The 26,690-nt window shown below is 50.0% G+C and overlaps 5 protein-coding genes across 8 annotated transcripts in view; 4 read left to right on the top strand and 1 right to left on the bottom strand.

The window, feature by feature from the left end:
• Tspear (thrombospondin type laminin G domain and EAR repeats) overlaps positions 1-26,690 on the top strand; it is a 176,804-nt gene that overhangs the window by 94,867 nt on the left and 55,247 nt on the right. The window contains exon 2 of the mRNA XM_059281829.1: positions 5,049-5,269. Within this exon, the coding sequence (XP_059137812.1) occupies positions 5,049-5,269 (221 nt within the window). The remainder of the gene's footprint in view (positions 1-5,048; positions 5,270-26,690) is intronic.
• Positions 603-1,340, bottom strand: LOC131926433 (keratin-associated protein 10-2-like). 4 transcript variants are annotated; one of them, XM_059281862.1, is made up of 2 exons: positions 861-1,340; positions 603-797 (listed from the first exon to the last, which is right to left on the bottom strand). In XM_059281862.1, the coding sequence occupies exons 1-2, from the start codon at positions 1,338-1,340 to the stop codon at positions 603-605; spliced, it is 675 nt and encodes a 224-aa protein (XP_059137845.1). The 4 variants fall into 4 exon arrangements, with proteins under 4 accessions (XP_059137845.1, XP_059137846.1, XP_059137847.1 ...); XM_059281863.1 differs by having other exon boundaries at positions 603-1,099; positions 1,175-1,340; XM_059281864.1 differs by having other exon boundaries at positions 603-1,099; positions 1,190-1,340.
• Positions 11,025-11,750, top strand: LOC131893719 (keratin-associated protein 10-3-like). Its single transcript, XM_059243830.1, has 2 exons — positions 11,025-11,145; positions 11,356-11,750. The coding sequence occupies exons 1-2, from the start codon at positions 11,025-11,027 to the stop codon at positions 11,748-11,750; spliced, it is 516 nt and encodes a 171-aa protein (XP_059099813.1).
• LOC131893718 (keratin-associated protein 10-3-like) lies at positions 17,022-17,855 on the top strand. The gene is made up of 2 exons (XM_059243829.1): positions 17,022-17,187; positions 17,263-17,855. Exons 1-2 carry the CDS (start codon positions 17,022-17,024, stop codon positions 17,853-17,855), a joined length of 759 nt encoding a protein of 252 aa, XP_059099812.1.
• On the top strand, positions 23,025-23,828 carry LOC131893717 (keratin-associated protein 10-11-like). Its single transcript, XM_059243827.1, has 2 exons — positions 23,025-23,523; positions 23,599-23,828. Exons 1-2 carry the CDS (start codon positions 23,025-23,027, stop codon positions 23,826-23,828), a joined length of 729 nt encoding a protein of 242 aa, XP_059099810.1.

Genomic DNA, 26,690 nt, shown 5'->3' with positions numbered 1-26,690 from the left:
GTCCCTCTCTATGTATCCTATGGAGAATTGTCTGGTAGGCAGAACTCACAAGGCAGCCCAGGCCAGGGGCCACAGTGCCTGGAGTCATGAGTGTGGCTTTGCTTGTGTGATTCTAGAGAAATAAAGAGGAGCAGTTGATGGGGATGGCCTGTAGTGGACTGCTGAATCCCTGTGGGTAACTAGCTACCCATAGGAGTCAGAGAAGATTGAATATTGGGAGAGGGGCCCCAAGTCTCACTGTGACCCCTCCACCAGGGGAGGTGGCTACTGTCCCTTCTAGAAACATTCCTGGCTGAAGAGACGAACATTTACTTGAACCAGAGCATGAGAGGAAATCCAGGTGGTTAAAAGTTTATTGAAGCCACAGGCTCTGACAAGCTGATGTCAGGGTCAGATAACCAGGGCAGAGGGACAGGGGGAAGGACAGTGACCCAGAGGATCAGCAGGCCTCCTGGGAAGTAGGAGGGGGAGAGGTCAAGTCACAAAGGACAGGTTGGGGATCCATCCTGGGGGACTGTCTATTCCAGATCAGAATCAGACTGATAGAGCTGAGAGGGGCCACAGGGAGGGACCTGAGCCAGCTGGCACCAGGAACAGGCCCATCAGCAGCTGGACTTCTGGCCCGAGGAGAGGCCACAGCAGGCCTGGCGGGAACAGGCAGGGCAGCAGAGCAGGGACACACTGGAGCAGGGCTTGCAGCAGCTGGGCTGGCAGGAGGAGGCACAGCAGGAGGAGGTGGGCACACAGCAGGCAGGTCTGCACACAGGGCTGCAGAGCAGGGACACACTGGAGCAGGGCTTGCAGCAGACAGGCTTGCAGCAGACAGGCTTGCAGCAGACAGGCTTGCAGCAGACAGGCACACAGCAGGAGGATTGACAGCATGAGGGCTGGCAGCTAGACTGCTGGCAGCATGAGGATCCAGAACAGATGGGTGTGCAGCAGACAGGCTTGCAACAAAGGGTCACACAACAGGGAGAGCAGGTGCAGCAAGCTGGCTGGCAGCTAGACTGCTGGCAGCATGAGGGTGTGCAGCAGACAGATTGGCAGCAGGGGCTGGACACACAGCTCACTGGGGTGCAGATGAGGGTCAGGCAGGAGGCTGGGGTGCAGCAGCTGGGCTGACAGCAGCTTGGGACACAGCAGCTGGGCTGGCAGCAGCTGGACTGGCAGCAACTGGGCACACAGCAGCTGGGCTGGCAGCAGCTGGGCTGGCAGCAGCTGGACTGGCAGCAGCTGGGGGCACAGCAGGTAGGCTCACAGCAGCTCTCTGGGCAGTCATCCACCTGCCAGGAGGAGTTGGTGCAGGCGTCAGAGCAGACAGACATGGTGGAGGCGGCCATGGCGGGGTTGTTGCGGGGGGAGGGTGAGTGAGTGTTGAGTGAATGTGTGAGTGTGTGTGTCAGGAGTAGGATACATTGGCCTTATATACTCCTCCCTGGCTGCTACTACTGGCGCAGCCCATGACCACTGCTTCCTGGTTGCTATTGCCTTGTTCCTGTTTTTATTTCTCACTTTGCTGCTCACGTTGGCTAGTGCCTCGCCTTTTGTTTAGTCTCATAACAAGTTGTGTTTCATGTGGATCACATGGGCTTTCTTCCTGGGTTGTTTGCAGGTAAGGCAGGACTGGTCTGAAGTACTGATGGAGGGACATGGATCACTCCTGGCCCTGGGCCTCACGGGCTGGAGCAGGACTCTGCACTTCTGTGGTGGTTAGTGATGGTCAGTGGAGTTTCTGGATGGAGAAACTCTGATGTTTCTTCAGGGACGTGTCAAATTCCGCAAGCTGTGCAGCCAAGTACCCCAACTATATGGCTACCTGAGATGTTACCATGGAGACTGAAGTCCATCTCCGGTGTCAGTGCTGGTTGACCTGAGCCAAGAGAACTGCCAGGTCACCCAGCTCCTAAGGCTGCCAGCATTGTTGGCTCCCTAGCTTATTCCCAGACATCTGTTTTCTCCCTGTGGGTTGAGTCCAAATTATCCCTTTTTATATCCGTAAGTTGGATTGTAGCCCACCTAGTGACTCGGTCATCTACAACGACACTGCTTTCCAATACAGTCACACGTGCAGGTCCAAGACCTCATACCCAGCATCTCTTGAAGGGCATGTTTCAGGCCATCTGGAACTCCTTCTTGGGAGCAAACCAGCATACGCCCAAGCTCATCACCTAATCCAGATGTTTCCACTGGCCCATTGCTTTCCCCCAGGACTGGCTTTACTGGGAACCAGCAGTTGGCATCAGTGTCACACTGCTTGGGAATGGCCTCATGGCCTTCAGCCCTTCCTTCCTGTGATCTTGACTCTGGAGAAGATGGCTTGCTTGTCTTGTAAAACACCACTCATGGGCCACTCGCATTTCTCCCAGTCAAATGGGGGCTCGTCCGGGGCCACAGCTCAGTGCACAGTGTGGCCCATGGGAGCCATGCAGATAAGCCTCTGCTGGTCAAGCCACTGTTTCCCCTCTGTGGCTAACATTTGCCAGGAGTTTCTTGGAAACTTCCAACAGCCAGTTTTATGTAACCATCCATCCATCATTTCTACTCCCCTAGAGCTCTATCCCCTGTCTGGTTACCACAATTCTGTGGGCTCTGCCTTCAGCCTATCTGCCCAATCACTGTACATTTTGCTGAGCTATGTCTGAGACTAGACCCACCTCTCTTCTCTTTCTTCATTGGTTCCTGATTTATTTTACCTCAGTTGGCCACTGGCTTGCTCTGGGCTCTTCTTGCCTTCTCCCCTGCTGACCACCCTCTGTCTGGTCCAGGCTCATCTCATGCTCTGTTTTACTCCCAGCTCAGCTGCTCTCCTGCAGGAGGTGTTTAGAAACCAAGGCCCCAGGTTGGGGATTTATCTCAGTGGTAGAGCACTTGCCTAGCAAGCGCAAGGCCCTGGGTTCAGTCCTCAGTTCCGGGGGGAGGGAAGAAAAAGAAACCAAGGCCCCATGTTCCGTGTGCTCTGCTGTGGGTGTGATGATTCCTGGGCCTCCCGGGAAGTGTCCTGGGAGGTTCTGTGTGACTGCAGAGGGCATTGGCACCTAGTGTTTCCTTTGCGAGTTGGCTGTCCTGCCGAGGCTGTGATGACATTTCTGAGGTCATTAACTTAGAAAAAGGAAAGGTCTATTTTGGCTCCCGTTTTTACAAAATTCAGTGCATGACGGGCCAGCCCTGGCACATTGTGCCTGTGGTGAGACACACATCATGGTGGCAACATGTGGAGAAGCTGCTCATCTCATGGCAACCAGGAAGCAAGGAAAAATGGTCTTGAGTCTCAGGACCTCTTCAAGAGCATGCTCCCAGGGAGCTAGCTTCCTCCCATTAGCCCCTACCTCCTATAGTACCCTCATCTGGGGACCAGGCCTTCAACCCAGGCCTTAGGGACAAGGAGCAAACCGTGGTATCCTCATTGCAGTGCTAGGTCATCTAGACTGGCCTTGTCTGGCCTAAAAGTTCTTGTCTGTGGCTAAGAGATTTCACTGGGAAAAGAGGTTGGATTCTGTGAACTTCTTTTTTTTTTTTTTTTTTTGAGACAGGGTTTCTCTGTGTAGTTTTGGTGCCTGTCCTGCATCTTGCTCTGTAGACCAGGCTGACCTTGAACTCACAGAGATCCGCCTGGCTCTGCCTCCCCAATGCTGGGATTAAAGGCATGCACAACCACCACCATCCAGCAGCATGTGAACTCCTTTTATGCATATGTAGAGGGGATCTCAGGGTCTCCTTTGTTACTTTTAAAAGATTTTTATTTATTTATTTATTAAAAGATTTATTTTTATTTTTATTTTATACTGACAGACTCAGGAGGTCATGAAGACCATGGAAAAGGTCCTAAATCATTATCATGTTGATTGCTTCTGAGGGTTGGCCAATCTCGGGCTCCTGCATAGGCCTTTGGATGTGGTGCATTTTCCCTTCTCTCTGTTGCTAGTGTGACACGCTAACACTCTCCTGAGGATCTTCATTCTCTGCCAGGAATCCAGGCCCACAGCTTTCTTTTTCTCCTCCCCACACACCTCCTTTATTGGTTCTTCTGGACACAGCCAACCTATCTGGCTCACCTCATGACCTCTTCCTGGGACCCAGTTGTGTAGTCCCAAAGGCTCTCTTTCAGCACCAAAGTTCTCCATGACCAGTGAAGGCCAGGCCAGATGGTTGATTCTATCGCTAGTGATACTGAACTAGGAAGCAGAGCCTCTCCCAGGAGCTACCTCTCATCCCTAAAGCTGAAGGGAGATGGAGGAGGCCCTCCCACCAACAGTGATCTGGGAATTCTGGCCTGATGCTCCCCATCCTTAGGGACAGAACTCTGTCTCAGCACAGTGTCGGCTGTTGACTGAACTTGGCTACCATGGGGAGCATGCCCTTCAGTGGTCACTCTCACTCATGTATGCAAAGCTCAGCAGAAGCTGAGGCAACAGGGAGGCAGAACCAGTGTTGATGCTAGACGCCTCCATTTCCTCACCGGAAAAACAGGGATAGCCACGACCCACTGCTCCCAGGGCTAAGGAGGCACATATTGTCAACCTGAGTAACACGCGAACCGTGCATGTCTCCAAAGAGCAGCAACAGAAGGGGACACACACCATGCTAAACTGTGGGCGAGCTCAAGAAGGCTGAGGCAAGGGGACATTTTCAAAGGCACAGTGAGGGTTATGTGGGGTGTTTTAAAACACGCCCCGGCCATGAGCATGTTAGCAAGCACAATGTCCATTACTGGCTGCAGGGCAGTGGCTTGGGAGATGTCCTCAGAGATGTTTTTTGTATGAGGTAATGGGCTCCTCTGGGTCAACCTACAGCCACAGCACTGCCCATTGTGACTGCTTCTTGTGATTTGTCAGCCACGCAGGAGGCCTGCTCCAGTATGCTATCCCAGATTCACTGCTTTTTTTTTACTGGGTTTGGCATTCACACCTTGACACCATGGCTGTAGTGTGACTCTGACAGCTTTCGTGATGTAAAATCTGGAAATACGCAGACGTTGTCAATGAGCCATCATGGCTGTGGTGTTGCACAACCATTACCTAACCCCTACCCCCGTCATGTCTTTGCCACAGACCTCCGTCCCCTGGACATCCTGGCAGAGGTGGTCCCTTTGAATGGTGCTACAAGTGGGATCCGGATGGTACAGGCCGAGGGTGTGCGGGGCCTCCAGTTCTCAGCCACCGAGCCTCGTACCCTGAGCTTCCCTGCCTCTAGAATCTTCTCCAGCTGTGACCTCTTCCCTGAAGAATTCTCCATTGTTGTCACCTTGAGAGTTCCCAACCTTCCACCCAAGGTCAGTGGCAGTTTTTCTTCTTGTAAGGGTGGTTTTCCTTCTTGATTTTCTTTACTGACGTTCCCAGTATCAGTACCCACAGAGCGCTGTGCTTATCCAGGCCACAGTAAGCTGCTTGGCAAAGTTTACAGGAACCTGGGGTCTGGAGGGCCTGCCTTGCCCACATCACAGCCCCATCCCTGGTGGTGTGCAGGGCTCTGTCTGTGCAACCTTAGGCCTGATGGTTGTTGGTACTATCACAGGTTTGCACTGCCCAGTGGGGGGTTGTTGATACATGCATGGGTTTGCACAGCCGATGGTTGGTGAGTAGTCAAGGAACTGTGTGGCCCAGTGGTGAATGGTGTAGCCATGGGTTTGTGTGACTCAACGGTTGCTGGAACAATCATAAGCTTGTACAACCTGATGGTTGTGGGTTTTAGTCACAGTTTTGCACAGCCTGATGGTTGTTGGTATAGTCATGGTTTGTGTGGCCTGACGGTTGTTGGTATCACCACAGGTTGCATGGCCCAGTGGTTGTTGGTATAGTCACAAATTTACACTGCCCAGTGGTTGTTATATGTGCAGGTTTGTGTGGCCTGATGGTTGTTGATATAGGCGTAAGTTTTTCAAAGCCTGATTATTGTTGGTAGAGTCAAGAGTTTGCACAACCCAATGGTTGTTGCTATAGCCAAGGAATGACATGTCCCAATGTCTGTTAGTATAGTCTTGAGTGTGAGCCGCTTGTAGTTGTTATAGCCATTGATTCTCACAGCCCAGTGGTTGTTGCTATAGTGGCAGATGTGCAGATCAATTGTTGGCACAGTCACTGGTTTGGGGGGCCTGATAGTTGTTGGTCTAGCCAAGACTCTGCATAGCTCAATGGTTGCTGATGCAGTCATGAATGTGCACTGCCCATGGTTACTGGTGTGAACCCAGATATGTATAGCTTGATGGCTGTTGGTATGGTCACAGGCTTGCACAGCTCCATGGTGGCTGGTAAAGTCATGAGCATACACATCTCCATGGTTACTAGCATAGTTCCTGATGTTTACATCTTGATGATTATTAGTATGGTCACAGGTTTGCACAGCTCAGTAACTGCCCATACAGTTATGGGTGTGCACAACTCAATGGTTCTTGTTGTAGTCATGGATTTCTGCAATCAATTTCAGGATAATTTGGTCACTACATAAGAAGTTCTGTGTCCTTTCATAAACCTGGCTCTGCCTCATCTCTTACTGTAAATCTTTGTGAGTGTCTGCTGCTGATCTGTTTTGTACATTTCACATCAGTAGATCATTGTATCCAGCCTTTCATGACTAATTGCTCAGCATATGTCATCATGGTTTCATTCATGTTGTGGCATGTGCCACAGTTGTATCCCTGGTCATAGCCGAATAACCCCCTGTTTTGTGCACACACTACCCATGTTGCATTGACTCTGGTCAGTGGCTGATGGACGCTTAGGCCGCCTCCACTTTGGGCTTGTAAATGATGTTGCTGTCAGTATTCGTGTCCTATGTGGAGTCACTCTCATCGCTCCTGGGGACAAATCTAAAGATGGAATTCTTGGGTCACATAGGAACTCTGTGACTCTTGAGGTCCTACCAGGCTGTTTCCACAGTCATTGCATTTTTTGGTGGGGAGTATAACAGGAATCTGCTCCCTCTGGGTGGCTGGGAAGCAAAGAGAGGAGGACCAGGGTCCCAGGGTCCCCTTTAAGGGCACAGCTGACTTACTTCCACTTCTTATGGGCACCACCACCACCCAGCAGCACCATGAGCTGGGGCCAAGCCTTTAGCACAAGGGTGTGTGACAAATTGAAGACCCACACCTCCTGTCTGTTTCTATGCACTGGACTCTGTTGCTGAGGAATTTTCATCCATGTCATAGAGGTGCTGGTCTGCATGCCTGTCTTTGAGGATGGCCTGAGAGTAACACTTGTCTCGGAGTGGCTTGAGATGTACCATCCCCTTTCCAGTTTTCAGGAGAGGTCCTGAGGGTCATCGGTGTGGATTCTTCTTGGTCTGTCTCTACTAGGTCTTTCTTTTTCCTCCTCATACATTGGCTCTGCTCAGGTAACTGACCCGAGGCTTCCTCGGCACACGTGTCCATGGCTGTGAGCTTCTCCCATGGCAGGGCTTCTGCTGAGTCTGCACTGTGATGGCTGATGCCCAGTGTCAACCTGACAGGAACTGGAATCACCTGGGGACACTTCTGAGCATGTCGGTGAAGGTATTTCCAGAGAGGATTGACTGATACTCCATGGATGTGGGGGGCACCAAACCACAAGCTGGAGTCGTGGAATAAGTAACGAAGAGGAAGTGACCTGAGCACGTGTGTGCCTCGCTCTTTGCTTGCTCACTGAGGAGTGATACAGCAGCTGCCCCAGGCTCCAGGCACCATGCCTCCCCTGCCGTGAGGGACTGTGTCCTCAGACTCTGAGCAGAGATAAAGTTTGTTCTTCCCAGGTGTCCTGTCAGAGCAAGGAGGGTTCTGTTTTCCTTCATCTCAGCCTAGTTTACAGTGTCGCTCTTATCCTCTCCTATGGCCGCTTGGTTATTTAAGGGCTATGCTATTCGTTTTCACTTATTCCTATGTTTTCTGGTATTTTTTTCTATCATTGATTTGTAATTTTGTTCTCTTCTTGCCTGAGCTCATGCTCTGTGTGGTTTCTTTCCTCAGGTTAGCTTCATGACCCACATGTGCTCTGTGTAGACAGAGCTCCACACAAACACACTATCTGTGCCCATGCCACCCCCACCACCCATGCCTACACTGACACCAGCCACACCTACACCACCCACACCATCACCACCCACACCATCACCACCCACACCATCACCACCCACACCATCACCACCCACACCATCACCACCCACACCTATACTGCCCACATCATCACCACCCACACTGACACCACCCACACCTATATTGCCCACATCATCACCACCCACACTGACACCACCCACACCATCACCCCCACACCTACACCACCCATACTTATACCACCCACACCTACACTGCCCACACCATTACTATTCACACCATCTGCACACTCACACCTACACCACCCACATCATCACCACCCACACTGATACCACCCACACCATCACCATCCACACCACCCACACCTACACCACCCATACCTATACCACTCACCCCATCCACACACCCACACCATTACCACCCACACCATCACCAACCACACCATCACCACCCACACCATCACCATCCACAATATCACCACCCACACCACCCATACCTACACTACCCATCATCACCACCCACACCATCACCACACGTACCTACACCATCCATATCTACACCACCAACCATTGCCACCCACACCATCACTACCCACACTGTTCACACCGACACTGACAACACCCACACCATCACCATCCACACTGACACCACCCACACCTACACCACACACACCATCACCACACATACCTACACCACCCACCATCACCACCCATACCATCACCACCCACACTGTTCACACCCACACTGACACCACCCACACCATTACCACCCACACCATCACCATCCACACCATCTCCACCCATACCATCACCACTCACACCATCATGACACATACCATCACCACCTATACCACCCACACCATCACCACCTACACCACCCACACCATCACCACCCACACCATCACCACCTACACCACCCACACCATCACCACCCACACCATCACGACACACATACCATCAACACACATACCTACACCACCCACCATCACCACCCACACCATCACTACCCACACCACCCACACCATCACCACCCACACCATCACGACACATACCATCAACACACATACCTACACCACCCACCATCACCACCCACACCATCACTACCCACACCACCCACACCATCACCACACATACCTACACCACCCAGATCTACACCACGCACATCTACACCACACACACACACACTGACACCACCCTGACCACTCACACCTACCCCCATACTGCCCATACCCCTACATCAGCAGCGTACATGCTCGGCTGCTATGAGGAGACCTTGCCGGGATACGCTGCATTTTGTTGACTTGCAATTGTTCTATTTTTGTTAGTCCTTCAGCTAACTGTTTTCCTACTGTAACTAGGGTATTAAAGTCTTCAACTTACCTTGATATGACTCTTTGTTTCTATTGAATTTTGCTCTATACCAGTGGTTCTCAACCTCCTAATGGTGTGGTCCTTTAATGCAGTTTGTCCTATAATGGTGACCCCAAACATAAACTTATTTTCATTGCTACTTCATAACTGTAGACTTGCTATTGTTATGAATTGTAATGTGCATATCGGATATGCAACCCTGTGAAAATGTCATTTTGCCAAAGGTCGAGACCCACAGGTTGAGAACCGTGCTCTATACCTCTGTTTTAAACACTTTAGTGAACCCAAACTATACACACTTCAAACCTACTTGACATCGGTACTCACTCAGTTCCAGTGAGATAGAAAATGGTTTTTCCAGGGCTGGGGAGGGGGCTCAGCGGATAAACACTTGCCGCCTCAGCATGAGGATCTGAATTTGAATCCCTGGCCATGTGAAAAGCTGAGGATGACAAGGGGTGTCTGTAATCCCAGTACTGGGAGGGCAGGGAGGAGAATCCCTGGGCCCACTGGCCAGTCAGCCTGTTGACTCAGTGAACTGCAGGTTCAGTGAGAGACCCTGCCTTAAAGAATAAAGTGGAGAGCACAGGGAAGAAGAGACCTCAGGTCTACTCAGGCCTCCACACACATGCGCACACATGTGCAAACACATGAACACATACACACAAATGTACACAAACGATATTGCTCCTATGTGTTGTTTTTGCAAAGTTGGTAGTTTGTTGGGGTATATTTTGTATCTAAAAATCCTAAACACAAGAGAACACAGACCTGGAGAAATGGGTCAGGGGTTAACAGCATTTACTGATCTTTCAGAGGACCCAAATTTGTTTCCCAGGACCAAGGTCAGGTGTCTCACATCCGTCTGTAACTCTGGCTCTGAAGGATCCATTTATCCTATTTTGGTTTCCAGACACCACGTGTATTACACAGACAAATACATATGAATAAAAATAATATTAACAAGCTGTTGGCTGTGTCTCTGGGGCAACGGGAGCTCTGAGGACCTGGGTACAGGAGAAACTGCCAGAGATCAGAAGACACAAAGGCCTATGAGTGTCATGGGCACTGTCAGAGGACCCAGAGAAATTAAACTTCAACTTGAAATGTGACAGAAGCCTTCACCTGCTTGGCCTCATTGACTCTATCAAGTCTGCCAAGGCATCAAGGGATCCTTGAGTTCTCACTGACAGAAGGGACACCCCTAGACATCAAGTCCTACAGGACAGTTGAGGGGCACATGCCACCATCTTCTTATCCCACCCCTGGGCTGTCCTCCCTCCACCTCTGCCCAGCTTCAGAAGCTGCCTAAGGACTAAGACTTCAGAGATAGGACAGTGGCTGCCACCTCCAGAAGGTCACCTGGCTGCTGCCATCCCCACCTCCCAGGAGATCTGGTCATCTCTGTGGGGTTTCCCCCAGGGGCAGTCTCAGCAGACAGCAGTATTTGTTGATGGCCCCTCACTAGTGAGACAACAGGCTGACCCCAAACACAGACAGGGAAAAGGAAGCCAGGAGCTGAGGCACAACACAAGCGGCCCAGGGGTATAAATGCTGCCACCAGACAGCTCACACACACTCACACTCAACACTCACACACTCTCTCACAAACTCAGTCTCCTCCAGCCAACCCCGCCATGGCCGCCTCCACCATGTCTGTCTGCTCTGACGCCTGCACCAACTCCTCCTGGCAGGTGGACGACTGCCCAGAGAGCTGCTGTGAGCCTACCTGCTGTGCCCCCAGCTGCTGCCAGCCCAGCTGCTGCCAGCCCAGCTGTTGTGTGCCCAGCTGCTGTGTGCCCAGCTGCTGCCAGCCTAGCTGTTGTGTGCCCAGCTGCTGTGTGCCCAGTTGCTGCCAATCCATCTGTTGTGTGCCCAGGTGCTGCCAGTCCAGCTGCTGTGTGCCCAGCTGCTGCCAGTCCAGCTGCTGCCAGTCCAGCTGCTGCCAGCCCAGCTGTTGTGCCCCAGGCCCCTGCCTGACCCTCCTCTGTACCCCAGTGAGCTGTTCATCCAGCCCCTGCTGCCAATCTGTCTGCTGCTCACCCTCATGCTGCCAGCCCTCATGCTGTCAATCCTCCTGCTGTGTGCCTGTCTGCTGCAAGCCTGTCTGCTCCAAGCCTGTCTGCTGCAAGCCTGTCTGCTGCAAGCCTGTCTGCTGCACACCCATCTGCTCTGGATCCTCCTCATGCTGCCAATCTGCCTGCTGCACACCCTCATGCTGTCAGTCTTCCTGCTGTGTGCCTGTCTGCTGCAAGCCTGTCTGCTGCAAGCCCTGCTCCAGTGTGTCCCTGCTCTGCCGCCCTGCCTGCTCCCGCCAGGCCTGCTGTGGCCTCTCCTCATGCCAGAAATCCAGCTGCTGCTGACCTGACCCATGCTTCAAAGTCCCCCACGTGCAGGTCTGATACCCTCAGAGTTGTGATCCCAGCCACCCTGCTTCCCACAACTGGGCTCAGCCTCATACCCAGCTCTCCCTCCTCAGCCCCCAGTGACTTCTGTATTGCTTATTCCCACACTTTTCATCTGCCCTGATGGTGGCTACTATCCCATGACCAGTTGATGACCTGTGAGTCCTGAAAACCTTCTAAGGCCTCCCAGGAGAATATGGCCACCCATGGGGACAGGCTGTGTGTGGTATAGGTCGGTCTCTCTGGCACCCTGGCCCGGAGCTGCATCCAATATTGGCCTTCCACTGACTGTCTGGTTGTCTTGTTTCTGTTTGTGTGGCTCTTTTGAAGTAGTCATTACCCAACAGGCTCCAGGGAGACACTTTGTGACCACTGGACACCTGACCTAGTTAGAGACAGCAGGTTCTGGTTCCTCTTCCCCTGTCCTGGTCCTCGGAGCTGAGCTGACATGGGATCCTCCTTCTCTGTGACCTCCCTCCTCCACTGTGCTCCCCTCTGCCTCCTGGATGCCCTCCATTGCCATCTTCTACTCTTGTGAAATACAATAAAACTGGAGATTCACCAAGAGCTTGTGATGTTCATCTGGTTCTTTAAGCTTCTACATTTACTCTGTTTCCAGTCTGACTGGTCATTTGCACATCAGTCATCTCTTGGATCGAAATCTGTTCCTAGAAATTTCTGCTAGTTCTCACTCTGGTGGCTTTTTCCCAGAGTGCCTCATCTTTTGGCTGAGTCGTGGTCTTGTCCCTGACAGAGCACCGATGGAGGCCTTGGATGAAGATGCAGAAGCACCAGGGCCACGATCAGCTGTCTTAGATTTGGGGCTTGCTCCCAAAGACCACCCAGAACACTCAAGTTTGGAGGGCTAGAGTGGTTTTCATACAAACATGTTAGCACATACACACAAAGGTACACAAATGATCTTGCTCCTATGTGTTCTTTGCACAGTCAGTGGTCTTATTGAGGTTTCTATTGTAACTATAAATCCTAAAAACCCAGGGACACAGGTCTGGAGAAAGGAGTCAGTAGTTAACAGCACATACTGCATTTTTATAGAATCCAAATTCGTTTACCTAGACCCATGTCAGGTGTCTCACAAACACCCAGAACTCGTGCTCCGAGGAATCCAATATCTTCTTCTGGTTTCCATAGGCACCCACAGGTGCTTCACAGAAACCTACACGTGAGTCAAAATAAACCTTAACAAGAACTAGGATGTTATAATGACTTGTCCATAAATGTTTGGCTTTTAAAGAGTAAGGAGCAGGGTGGAGACTAAGCAGTCTCTTGTCTTCTGCTGTCCTGGCAGTCTGCTGATCGCTTCTGGGGCATTGGCTTCTCCTGTGCATTAAAAAAAATCAGAATAGGGCCGGGCGGTGGTGGCGCACGCCTTTAATCCCAGCACTCGGGAGGCAGAGTCAGGTGGATCTCTGTGAGTTCGAGGCCAGCCTGGGCTACCAAGTGAGTCCCAGGAAAGGCGCAAAGCTACACAGAGAAACCCTGTCTCGGAAAACCAAAAAAAAAAAAAAATCAGAATAGGACAAAACAAATCAGCAAAAAAAGAGCCAAAGAAAAGCACAAGAAACACATACACGTGCAGAGACACACACTTTTGCACATAGAGAAATGTCATAAAATTGGAAACCCTAATAATAGACATATGTATATATTGTATATACATACTATATGTATATATATATATATGGCAAAAAACTGTGAGATTAAAACACACACATACACACACACACACACACACACACACACACACACACACACACACACAAGTCCAGACAAAGCATTATGAAAGCAAAACCTCCAAAAATACTTTTGTGTTGGCCATCTGCTGCTTGGCATGGGGCCTGCCCCTTAGTGTGGTTTGTAGGCCCGGTGAGACTCTGTGGGATACACTTACCTTTCCTTTGTGAGTGGTTCTCAACTGGAATTAGGGATGGGGTTTGTGTCCAGTTCTCCTTCAGTACTGGGAACCCCCTTTGACTTAGACCGTGCATGCTGCCACAGTCTTTGTAATTTCACCGTCTTGGGGTCCAGAATGCTCTGTGTCCTTAGTGTCCTCCATCGCCAGTGGCTCTGGGAATGTCTCTGAGTCCTCTCTGAACCCTGAGAGAAGGAATTTATGGGGACATCCCATTTAGGGCAGGGTGCTCCAAGGTCTCTCAGTCTCTCACATTGTCCAGTTTGAGTCTCTGTATTTGTTCCCATCTTCTGCAGAGGAGGCTTCTTGGATGATGGCTGAGCAAGACACTGATGCACAAGTTCAGCAGGAAGCCATTAGGAGTCACTTCAGTGCTAGGTTTCCATGGCTGACCAGATCTCAGGTTCTTGGCCACCCAAGCAGTTGCAGATGTGGGTTTATCTCATGGATTGGGTCTGAAGTCTATTCAGATAGTGGTTGGTTACTCCCACGAGTTGGGTGCCACTTTTGGACTGGTGTGCTTTGTGGACTGATCAGCATTGTAGATTTGAAGGTTTTAGCTAGCTTGATGTTTACCTTCCTCAGTGTTCTGAGGTGTTGTCTTCAGCAACAGAGCCTTGTCATCCATCTGTAGACAGCAACCAATGGCCTTCACAATAGCTTGAGTTGTTTGGGGGTTTCCATGGGCCCCTTTAGCCAACAACACAATTTAATGTAATCTGTTCCCAGCTTTGCAGGTTTAATTTGGTGGCAAGATATGTTGATTTGGAGCTTTGTCTCCTCGGTTATTTAGTGATTCTATTTGTATTTCTTTCATATATATATATATATGTGTGTGTGTGTGTGTGTGTGTGTGTGTGTGTGTGTGTGTGTGTGTGTCTCCCTCACTCCCCTTCTGTTTCCTTCTCTGTTTAATTCTCCCATTCTAGCCCCATCTTTTCCTTCCATAACTATATATTCTATTTTCCCTTCTTTGGGAAATCCTTCTCTCTAGTACTTTTCTCTATAACTAACCCCTGTGGTTTTATGGATTATAGGGTGCTTTTGAAGACTTAACAGCTAACGTCCACATATAAGCAAATACGTACCATACATGTATTTTGGTTCTGGATCACCTCAGTTAGGATAATTTTTCCCCCATCTCCATCAGTTAACCTGCAAATTTTGTGGTTTCATCTTTGAACAGCTGAGTAACATTCCATTGTGTAAATGGACCACATTTTCTTTACACATTCATCCTCTGAGAGACATCAGAGCTGTTCCACTTCTGACTGTTATGAACAGAGCAGCAATGAACATGGATGAGCAAGTGTCTCTGTAGTAAAATGTAGAGTCCTTTGGGTACATGCCCAAGAGAGGTACAGCTGGATCTTGAGGTCGATTGATTTCCAGCTTCCTGAGGAACTGCCACACTGACTTCCATAGTGGCTGTACAAGTTTTCATGCACCCCAGCAATAAGTGAGGTTCCCTTCCCCCACATTCTCACCAGCACGAGCTATCATCGGTTTTATTGACCTTGGCCATTCTGATGGGAGTAAGATGATATCTCAGAGTAGTTTGATTGACATTCCTCTGATGACTAAGGAGGCTGAACTTTTCTCTAAATGTTTTTCAGCCTTATGTGTTTTATCCTCTAGAACTCTCTGCTTAGTCATGTACCCCATTTTAATTGTGTTGTTTTCTTCATGCTCATTTTTTAAAAATTTATTCTGTATTTTAGACATTGGCCCCATATCAGATGTGCAGCTGCTAAAAGTCTTTCCATTCTGTAGGCTGCCACTCTGTCCCAGTGACAGTCCTGCGGACAGCAAAGTCTCTTTATTTTACTAATCGGGATGGGTCTATATTGCCTTAGATTCTGGTTTTGCTGTGTCTGTAGTTGTCCCACGGCCTCTGGTCTTCAGGAGTCTGCCACAGCTTCTCATTGCTCCCCTCGGGATTCCCATGGAAGTTTTCAAAATCTTCCCCTGAGACCAGTGATGGTGGAGAACGTCTTTAATCCCAGAACTCGGGAGGCAGAACCAGGTGGAATTTTTGAATTCAAGGACAGCCTGGTCTACAGAGTGAGATCCAGGAATGGCACCAAAACTACACAGAGAAACCCTGTCTCAAAACAAACAAACAAAAAATCTTCCTCTGGATTAGACATAGCTTTCTCCTTGTAACAATTCCTCCTGAGGATCTACCAAGTGGCACTGTCTCCTCCACAGAGCTCCTTGGGTGTGCAAGTTATTGTCTTTCAATCAATCTGGTGAGTCACAGGCTTTGGTTGAAATTAAACCTCTCCGTCTGACTGTATGGAGGACCCTAACACACCATCTCTCTCCGCCATTAGATCCACAGATATTCCAAGCCCAGCCACCCACTCACCCACCCCAGACAGTGTCTGATGATAGAGGCAGAAGCTGTTAGGAGACTCTGAAGCTCCGAGTATCCCCAAAGGATGTGTCCTTGACCTCAGAAAAGTGACAGAGTACAGGGACCATGAGATGATAAGTGACCAGAACCCAGGGTGTCCCCAAGGCTTGGAGCAGGGCTGAGCATGAGTAGGTGGGAAAGACGGGCTCCAGTTAATACATTGTCCTCAGTGTGCCCGAGTCTCCAGCAGAGTTGTGTTGAGGGACTGAGATGGCTGTGTCCCTGGGGCAACAGGAGCTCTGAGGACCTGGGTACAGGAGAAACTGCCAGAGCTCAGAAGACACAAAGACCCATGAATGTCATGGAAACTGTCAGAGGCTCCAGAGAAGTTCAAATTCAACTTGAAATGTGACAGAAGCCTTCACCCTCTTGCTCTCATTGACTCTATCAGGCCCGCCAAGGCACCAAGGGATCCTTGAGTTCTCACTGACAGAAGGGACAGCCCTAGACATCAAGTCCTACAGGACAGTGGAGGAGCACATGCCACCATCTTCTTATCCCACCCCTGGGCTGTCCTCCCTCCATCTCTGCCCAGCTTCAGAAGCTGCCTCAAGGACTAAGACTTCAGAGATAGGACAGTGGCTGCCACCTCCAGAAGGTCACCTGGCTGCTGCCATCCCCACCTCCCAGGAGATCTGGTCATCTCTGTGGGGTTTCCCCCAGGGGCAGTCTCAGCAGACAGCAGTATTTGTTGATGGCCCCTCACTAGTGAGACAACAGGCTGACCCCAACAACAACAGGGAAAAGGAAGCCAGGAGCTGAGGCACAACACAAGCAGCCCAGGGATATAAATGCTGCCACCAGACAGCTCACACACACTCACACTCAACACTCACTCACTCTCTCACAAACTCACTCTCCTCCAGCCAAGCCTAACATGGCCGCCTCCACCATGTCTGTCTGCTCTGACGCCTGCACCAACTCCTCCTGGCAGGTGGATGACTGCCCAGAGAGCTGCTGTGAGCCTACCTGCTGTGCCCCCAGCTGCTGCCAGCCCAGCTGCTGCCAGCCCAGCTGCTGTGTGCCCAGCTGCTGTGTGCCTAGTTGCTGCCAATCCATCTGTTGTGTGCCCAGCTGCTGCCAGTCCAGCTGCTGCCAGCCCAGCTGTTGTGCCCCAGGCCCCTGCCTGACCCTCATCTGCACCCCAGTGAGCTGTTCATCCAGCCCCTGCTGCCAATCTGTCTGCTGCTCACCCTCATGCTGCCAGCCCTCATGCTGTCAGTCTTCCTGCTGTGTGCCTGTCTGCTGCAAGCCTGTCTGCTGCAAGCCTGTCTGCTGCACACCCATCTGCTCTGGATCCTCCTCATGCTGCCAGCAGTCTAGCTGCCAGACCTCATGCTGTCAATCCTCCTGCTGTGTGCCTGTCTGCTGCAAGCCTGTCTGCTGCAAGCCTGTCTGCTGCACACCCATCTGCTCTGGATCCTCCTCATGCTGCCAGCAGTCTAGCTGCCAGCCCTCCTGCTGTCAATCCTCCTGCTGTGTGCCTGTCTGCTGCAAGCCTGTCTGCTGCAAGCCCTGCTCCAGTGTGTCCCTGCTCTGCAGCCCTGTGTGCAGACCTGCCTGCTGTGTGCCCACCTCCTCCTGCTGTGCCTCCTCCTGCCAGCCCAGCTGCTGCAAGCCCTGCTCCAGTGTGTCCATGCTCTGCCGCCCTGCCTGCTCCCGCCAGGCCTGCTGTGGCCTCTCCTCGGGCCAGAAGTCCAGCTGCTGCTGACCTGACCCATGCTTCAAAGTCCCCCACGTGCAGGTCTGATACCCTCAGAGTTGTGATCCCAGCTGTCCTGCTCCCCACAACTGGGCTCAGCCCCATACCCAACTCTCCCTCCTCAGCCCCCAGTGACTTCTGTATTGCTTATTCCCACACTTTTCATCTGCCCCAATGGTGGCTACTATCCCATGACCAGTTGATGACCTGTGAGTCCTGAAAACCTTCTAAGGCCTCCCAGGAGATCTGGCCACACATGGGGACAGGCTGTGTGTGGTATAGGTCGGTCTCTCTGGCACCCTGGCCCGGAGCTGCATCCAATGTTGGCCTTCCACTGACTGTCTGGTTGTCCTGTTTCTGTTTGTCTGGCTCTTTTGAAGTAGTCATTACCCAACAGGCTCCAGGGAGACACTTTGTGACCACTGGACACCTGACCTAGTTAGAGACAGCAGGCTCTGGCTCCTCTTCCTCTGTCCTGGTCCTCGCAGCTGAGCTGACATGGGATCCTCCTTCTCTGTGACCTCCCTCCTCCACTGCGCTCCCCTCTGCCTCCTGGCTGCCCTCCATTGCCATCTTCTACTCTTGTGAAATACAATAAAACTGGAGATTCACCAAGAGCTTGTGATGTTCATCTGGTTCTTTAAGCCTCTACATTTACTCTGTTTTCAGTCTGACTGGTCATTTCCACATCAGTCATCTCTTGGATCGAAATCTGTTCCTAGAAATTTCTGCTAGTTCTCACTCAGGTGGCTTTTTCCCAGAGTGCCTCATCTTTTGGCTGAGTCATGGTCTTGTCCCTGACAGAGCACCGATGGAGGCCTTGGATGAAGATGCAGAAGCACCAGGGCCATGATCAGCTGTCTTAGATTTGGGGCTTGCTCCCGAAGACCACCCAGAACACTCAAGTTTGGGGGGCTAGAGTGGTTTTCATACAAACATGTTAGCACATACACCCAAATGTACACAAATGATATTGCTCCTATGTGTTCTTTGCACAGTCAGTGGTCTTATTGAGGTTTCTATTGTATGTATAAATCCTAAAAACCCAGGGACACAGGTCTGGAGAAAGGAGTCAGTAGTTAACAGCACATACTGCATTTTTATAGAATCCAAATTCGTTTACCTAGACCCATGTCAGGTGTCTCACAAACACCCAGAACTCGTGCTCCGAGGAATCCAATATCTTCTTCTGGTTTCCATAGGCACCCACAGGTGCTTCACAGAAACCTACACGTGAGTCAAAATAAACCTTAACAAGAACTAGGATGTTATAATGACTTGTCCATAAATGTTTGACTTTTAAAGAGTCTGGAGCAGGGTGGAGAATAAGCAGTCTCTTGTCTTCTGCTGTCCTGGCAGTCTGCTGATCGCTTCTGGGGCATTGGCTTCTTCTGTGGATTTAAAAAAAATCAGAATAGGACAAAACAAATCAGCAAAAAAAGAGCCAAAGAAAAGCACAAGAAACACATACACGTGCAGAGACACACACTTTTGCACATAGAAAAATGTCATAAAATTGGAAACCCTAATAATAGACATATGTATATATTGTATATACATACTATATGTATATATATATATATATATATATATATATATGGCAAAAAACTGTGAGATTAAAACACACACACACACATACACACACACACACACACATACACACACACACACACACACACACAGAGGAAAGTCCAGACAAAGCATTATGAAACCAAAACCTCCAAAAATACCTTTGAGTTTGTTTTGTGTTGGCCATCTGCTGCTGGGTATGGGGCCTGCCTTTAGTGTGGTTTGTAGGCCCGGTGAGAGTCTGTGGGATACACTTACCTTTCCTTTGTGAGTGGTTTTCAGCTGGAATTAGGGATGGGGTTTGTGTCTACTTCTCTTTTAAGTACTGGGACTCCATCTACTTAGACCATGCATGCTGCCACAGTCTTGGTAATTTCACCGTCTTGGGGTCCAGAAGGCTTTGTGTCCTTAGTGTCCTCCATTGCTAGTGGCTCTGGGAATGTCTCTGTGTCCTCTCTGAGCCCTGAGAGAAGGATTTTATGGGGACATCCCATTTAGGGCTAGATGTTCCAAGGTCTCTCAGTCTCTCACTTTGTCCAGTATGAGTCTCTGTATTTGTTCCCATCTTCTGCAGAGGAGGCTTCTTGGATGATGGCTGAGCAAGACACTGATGCACAAGTACAGCAGGAAGCCATTAGGAGTCACTTCAGTGCTAGGTTTCCAATGCCGACCTAGTCTCCGGTTCTTGGCCACCCAAGCAGTGTCAGGCATGGCCTTCATCTCATGGAGTGGGTCTGAAGTCTATTCAGATAGTGGTTGGTTACTCCCATATGTTTGGTGCCACTTTTGGACTGGTGTGCTTTGTGGACCGCTCATCATTGTAGATTTGACGGTTTTAGCTCGCTTGATGTTTACCTTCCTCAGTGTTCAATGAGTTCCTGAGATGTTGTCTTCAGCAACAGAGCATTGTCATCCATCTGTGGACAGCAACCAATGTCCTTCACAATAGCTTGAGTTGTTTGGGGGTTTCCATGGGCCCCTTTAGACAACAACTCAATTTGATGTAATCTGTTCCCAGCTTTGGAGGTTAAATTTGGTGGCAAGAGATGTTGATTTGGAGCTTTGTCTCCTCTGTTATTTAGTGATTCTATTTGTGTTTCTTTCATATATATATATATATATATATATATATATATATATATATGTGTGTGTGTGTGTGTGTGTGTGTGTGTGTGTGTGTGTGTGTGTGTCTGTCCCTCACTCCCCTTCTGTTTCCTTCTCTGTTTAATTCTCCCATTCTAGCCCCATCTTGTCCTTCCTTCCATAACTATATATTCTATTTTCCCTTCTTTGGGAAATCCTTCCCTTCAATACTTTTCTCTATAACTAACCCCTGTGGTTTTATGGATTATAGGGTGCTTTTGAAGACTTAACAGCTAACGTCCACATATAAGCGAATACGTACCATACATGTATTTTGGTTCTGGATCACCTCAGTCAGGATAATTTTTCCCCCATCTCCATCAGTTAACCTGCAAATTTTGTGGTTTCATCTTTAAACAGCTGAGTAACATTCCATTGTGTAAATGGACCACATTTTCTTTACACATTCATCCACTGAGAGACATCAGAGCTGTTTCCACTTCTGCCTGTTATGAACAGAGCAGCAGTGAACATGGATGAGCAAGTGTCTCTGTAGCAGGATGTAGAGTCCTTTGGGTACATGCTCAAGAGGGTACAGCTGGATCTTGAGGTAGATTGATTTCCAGCTTCCTGAGGAACTGCCACACTGACTTCCATAGTGGCTGTACAAGTTTTCATGCACCCTAGCAATAAGTGAGTTCCCCTTCCCCCACATTCTCACCTGCATGAGCTGTCATTGGTTTTCTTGACCTTGGCCATTCTGATGGGAATAAGATGACATCTCAGAGTAGTTTGATTGGCATTCCTCTGATGACTAAGGAGGCTGAACTTTTCTTTAAGTGTTTTTCAACCTTATGTGTTTTATCCTCTAGAACTCTCTGCTTAGGCATGTACCCCATTTTAATTGTGTTTTGTTCTTCATGCTCATTTTTTAAAAATTCAGTGTGTATTTTAGACATTGGCCCCGTATCAGATGTGCAGCTGGTAAACGTCTTTCCATTCTGTATTCTGCCACTTTGTCCCAGTGACAGTCCTGCAGACAGCAAAGTCTTTTTATTTTATTAATTGGGATGTGTCTATATTGCCTTAGATTCTGGTTTTGCTGTGTCTGTAGTTGACCCATGTCCCCTGGTCTTCAGGAGTCTGCCACAGCTTCTCATTGTTCCCCTCGGGATTCCCATGGAAGTTTTCAAAATCTACCCCTGAGACCAGTGATGGTGGAGAACGTCTTTAATCTCAGCACTTGGGAGGCAGAGCCAAGACGAATTTTTGAGTTCGAGGACAGCCTGGTCTACAGAGTGAGATCCAGGAAAGGCACCAAAACTACACAGAGAAACCCTGTCTCAAAACAAACAAACAAACAAAAAATCTTCCTCTGGGTTAGACATAGCTTTCTCCTTGTAACAACTCCTCCTGATGATCTACCAAGTGGCTGTCTCCTCAGCTGAGCTCCCTGGGTGTGCAAGTTATTGTCTTTCAAAAAATCTGACGAGTGTCAGGCTTTGGTTGAAATTAAACCTCTCCATCTGACTGTATGGAGGACCCTAACACACCATCTCTCTCCGCCATTAGATCCACAGATATTCCGAGCCCAGCTGCCCACTCACCCACCCCAGACAGTGTCTGATGATAGAGGCAGAAGCTGTTGGGAGACTCTGGAGCTCGGAGTATCCCCAAGGATGTGCCCTTGACCTCAGAAAAGTGGCAGAGTACAGGGACCATGAGATGATAAGTGACCAGAACCCAGGGTGTCCCCAAGGCTGGAGCAGGGCTGAGCATGAGTAGGTGGGAGAGACGGGCTCCAGTAAATACATTGTCCTCAGTGTGCCCGAGTCCCCAGCAGAGTTGTGTTGAGGGACTGAGATAGCTGTGTCCCTGGGGCAACAGGAGCTCTGAGGACCTGGGTACAGGAGAAACTGCCAGAGCTCAGAGGACACAAAGGCCCATGAATGTCATGGAAACTGTCAGGGGCTCCAGAGAAGTTCAAATTCAACTTGAAATGTGACAGAAGCCTTCACCCTCTTGCTCTCATTGACTCTATCAGGCCCGCCAAGGCACCAAGGGATCCTTGAGTTCTCATTGACAGAAGGGACAGCCCTAGACATCAAGTCCTACAGGACAGTGGAGGAGCACATGCCACCATCTTCTTATCCCACCCCTGGGCTGTCCTCCCTCCACCTCTGCCCAGCTTCAGAAACTGCCTCAAGGACTAAGACTTCAGAGATAGGACAGTGGCTGCCACCTCCAGAAGGTCACCTGGCTGCTGCCATCCCCACCTCCCAGGAGATCTGGTCATCTCTGTGGGGTTTCCCCCAGGGGCAGTCTCAGCAGACAGCAGTATTTGTTGATGGCCCCTCACTAGTGAGACAACAGGCTGACCCCAAACACAGACAGGGAAAAGGAAGCCAGGAGCTGAGGCACAACACAAGCAGCCCAGGGGTATAAATGCTGCCACCAGACAGCTCACACACACACACATACTTACACACTCTCTCACAAACTCAGTCTCCTCCATCCAAGCCTAACATGGCTGCCTCCACCATGTCTGTCTGCTCTGACGCCTGCACCAACTCCTCCTGGCAGGTGGACGACTGCCCAGAGAGCTGCTGTGAGCCTACCTGCTGTGCCCCCAGCTGCTGCCAGCCCAGCTGCTGCCAGCCCAGCTGCTGTGTGCCCAGCTGCTGCCAACCTAGCTGCTGTGTGCCCAGTTGCTGCCAGCCCAGCTGCTATGCCCCAGCCCCCTGCCTGACCCTCATCTGCACCCCAGTGAGCTGTTCATCCAGCCCCTGCTGCCAATCTGTCTGCTGCTCACCCTCATGCTGCCAGCCCTCATGCTGTCAGTCTTCCTGCTGTGTGCCTGTCTGCTGCAAGCCTGTCTGCTGCACACCCATCTGCTCTGGACCCTCCTCATGCTGCCAGCAGTCTAGCTGCCAGCCCTCCTGCTGTCAATCCTCCTGCTGTGTGCCTGTCTGCTGCAAGCCTGTCTGCTGCACACCCATCTGCTCTGGATCCTCCTCATGCTGCCAGCAGTCTAGCTGCGAGCCCTCATGCTGTCAATCCTCCTGCTGTGCTCCTGTCTGCTGCAAGCCTGTCTGCTGCAAGCCTGTCTGCTGCAAGCCTGTCTGCTGCAAGCCCTGCTCCAGTGTGTCCCTGCTCTGCCGCCCTGTGTGCAGACCTGCCTGCTGTGTGCCCACCTCCTCCTGCTGTGCCTCCTCCTGCCAGCCCAGCTGCTGCAAGCCCTGCTCCAGTGTGTCCCTGCTCTGTAGCCCTGCCTGCTCCCGCCAGGCCTGCTGTGGCCTCTCCTCGGGCCAGAAGTCCAGCTGCTGCTGACCTTTCCCATGCTTCAAAGTCCCCCAGTGCAGGTCTGATACCCTCAGAGTTGTGACCCCAGCTGTCCTGCTCCCCACAACTGGGCTCAACCTCATACCCACCTCTCCCCCCTCAGCCCCCAGTGACTTCTGTATTGCTTATCCCCACACTTTTCATCTGCCCTGATGGTGGCTACTATCCCATGACCAGTTGATGACCTGTGAGTCCTGAAAACCTTCTAAGGCCTCCCAGGAGAATCTGGCCACCCATGGGGACAGACTGTGTGTGGTATAGGTTGGTCTCTCTGGCACCCTGGCCCGGAGCTGCATCCAATGTTGGCCTTCCACTGACTCTCTGGTTGTCCTGTTTCTGTTTGTGTGGCTCTTTTGAAGTAGTCATTACCCAACAGGCTCCAGGGAGACACTTTGTGACCACTGGACACCTGACCTAGTTAGAGACAGCAGGCTCTGGCTCCTCTTCCCCTGTCCTGGTCCTCGCAGCTGAGCTGACATGGGATCTCCTTCTCTGTGACCTCCCTCCTCCACTGAGCTCCCCTCTGCCTCCTGGCTGCCCTCCATTACCATCTTCTACTCTTGTGAAACACAATAAAACTGGAGATCCACCAAGAGCTTGGGATGTTCATCTGGTTCTTTAAGCCTCTACATTTACTCTGTTTCCAGTCTGACTGGTCATTTGCACATCAGTCATCTCTTGGATCGAAATCTGTTCCTAGAAATTTCTGCTAGTTCTCACTCTGGTGACTTTTTCCCAGAGTGCCTCATCTTTTGGCTGAGTCGTGGTCTTGTCCCTGACAGAGCACCGATGGAGGCCTTGGATGAAGATGCAGAAGCACCAGGGCCACGATCAGCTGTCTTAGATTTGGGGCTTGCTCCCAAAGACCACCCAGAACACTCAAGTTTGGGGGGCTAGAGTGGTTTTCATACAAACATGTTAGCACATACACACAAATGTACACAAATGATCTTGCTCCTAAGTGTTCTTTGCACAGTCAGTGGTCTTATTGAGGTTTCTATTGTATGTATAAATCCTAAAAACCCAGGGACACAGGTCTGGAGAAAGGAGTCAGTAGTTAACAGCACATACTGCATTTTTATAGACTCCAAATTCGTTTACCTGGACCCATGTCAGGTGTCTCATAAACACCCAGAACTCGTGCTCCGAGGAATCCAGTATCTTCTTCTGGTTTCCATAGGCACCCACAGGTGCTTCACAGAAACCTACACGTGCGTCAAAACGAACCTTAACGAGAACTAGGATGTTATAATGACTTGTCCGTAAATGTTTGGCTTTTCAAGAGTCTGGAGCAGGGTGGAGACTAAGCAGTCTCTTGTCTTCTGTTGTCCTTACTGTCTGCTGATCGCTTCTGGGCCATTGGCTTCTCTGTGGATTAAAAAAAAATCAGAATAGGACAAAACAAATCAGCAAAAAAAGAGCCAAAGAAAAGCACAAGAAACACATACATGTGCAGAGACACACACTTTTGCACATAGAGAAATGTCATAAAATTGGAAACCCTAATAATAGACATATGTATATATTGTATATGCATACTATATGTGTGTGTATATATATATGGCAAAAAACTGTGAGATTAAAACACACACACACACACACACACACACACACACACACACACACAGAGGAAAGTCCAGACAAAGCATTATGAAACCAAAACCTCCAAAAATACCTTTGAGTTTGTTTTGTGTTGGCCATCTGCTGCTGGGCATGGGGCCTGCCCCTTAGTGTGGTTTGTAGGCCCGGTGAGAGTCTGTGGGATACACTTACCTTTCCTTTGTGAGTGGTTCTCAGCTGGAATTAGGGATGGGGTTTGTGTCCACTTCTCCTTTAAGTACTGGGACCCCATCTACTTAGACCATGCATGTTGCCACAGTCTTTGTAATTTCACCGTCTTTGGGTCCAGAATGCTCTGTGTCCTTAGTGTCCTCCATCGCCAGTGGCTCTGGGAATGTCTCTGTGTCCTCTCTGAACCCTGAGAGAAGGAATTTTATGGGGACATCCCATTTAGGGCAGGGTGCTCCAAGGTCTCTCAGTCTCTCACATTGTCCAGTTTGAGTCTCTGTATTTGTTCCCATCTTCTGCAGAGGAGGATTCTTGGATGATGGCTGAGCAAGACACTGATGCACAAGTTCAGCAGGAAGCCATTAGGAGTCAATACAGTGCTAGGTTTCCATGGCTGACCTAGTCTCAGGTTCTTGGCCACCCAAGCAGTTGCAGATGTGGGTTTATCTCATGGATTGGGTCTGAAGTCTATTCAGACAGTGGTTGGTTACTCCCACGAGTTGGGTGCCACTTTTGGACTGGTGTGCTTTGTGGACTGATCAGCATTGTAGATTTCAGGGTTTTAGCTAGCTTGATGTTTACCTTCCTCAGTGTTCAATGAGTTCCTGAGGTGTTGTCTTCAGCAACAGAGCCTTGTCATCCATCTGTAGACAGCAACCAATGGCCTTCACAATAGCTTGAGTTGTTTGGGGGTTTCCATGGGCCACTTTAGGCAACAACTCAAATTAATGTAATCTGTTCCCAGCTTTGCAGGTTTAATTTGGTGGCAAGAGATGTTGATTTGGAGCTTTGTCTCCTCTGTTATTTAGTGATTCTATTTGTATTTCTTTCATATGTGTGTGTGTGTGTGTGTGTGTGTGTGTGTGTGTGTGTCTCCTTCACTCCCCTTCTGTTTCCTTCTCTGTTTAATTCTCCCATTCTAGCCCCATCTTGTCCTTCCATAACTATATATTCTATTTTCCCTTCTTTGGGAAATCCTTCTCTCCAGTACTTTTCTCTATAACTAACCCCTGTGGTTTTATGGATTATAGGGTGCTTTTGAAGACTTAACAGCTAACGTTC

The sequence above is a fragment of the Peromyscus eremicus genome, chromosome 16_21 (assembly GCF_949786415.1).
Source record: "Peromyscus eremicus chromosome 16_21, PerEre_H2_v1, whole genome shotgun sequence".
In the NCBI taxonomy this organism is placed as follows: Eukaryota; Metazoa; Chordata; class Mammalia; order Rodentia; family Cricetidae; genus Peromyscus; species Peromyscus eremicus.
Note: the sequence above shows the minus strand (reverse complement) of the source record. Positions and strands in the feature narration are given on the sequence as shown.

Coding starts and splice junctions, on each gene's coding strand:
- LOC131926433 (XM_059281862.1), bottom strand. CDS start 1,340: ATGGCCGCCTCCACCATGTCTGTCTGCTCTGACGCCTGCACCAACTCC. Junction 798..860: donor GCTGTCAATCCTCCTGCTGT/GTGCCTGTCTGC, acceptor GTCTGCTGCAAG/CCCTGCTCCAGTGTGTCCCT.
- LOC131893719 (XM_059243830.1), top strand. CDS start 11,025: ATGGCCGCCTCCACCATGTCTGTCTGCTCTGACGCCTGCACCAACTCC. Junction 11,146..11,355: donor CCCCAGCTGCTGCCAGCCCA/GCTGCTGCCAGC, acceptor GTTGTGCCCCAG/GCCCCTGCCTGACCCTCCTC.
- LOC131893718 (XM_059243829.1), top strand. CDS start 17,022: ATGGCCGCCTCCACCATGTCTGTCTGCTCTGACGCCTGCACCAACTCC. Junction 17,188..17,262: donor GCCCAGCTGCTGTGTGCCTA/GTTGCTGCCAAT, acceptor GTTGTGCCCCAG/GCCCCTGCCTGACCCTCATC.
- LOC131893717 (XM_059243827.1), top strand. CDS start 23,025: ATGGCTGCCTCCACCATGTCTGTCTGCTCTGACGCCTGCACCAACTCC. Junction 23,524..23,598: donor TGGATCCTCCTCATGCTGCC/AGCAGTCTAGCT, acceptor CTGTCTGCTGCA/AGCCTGTCTGCTGCAAGCCT.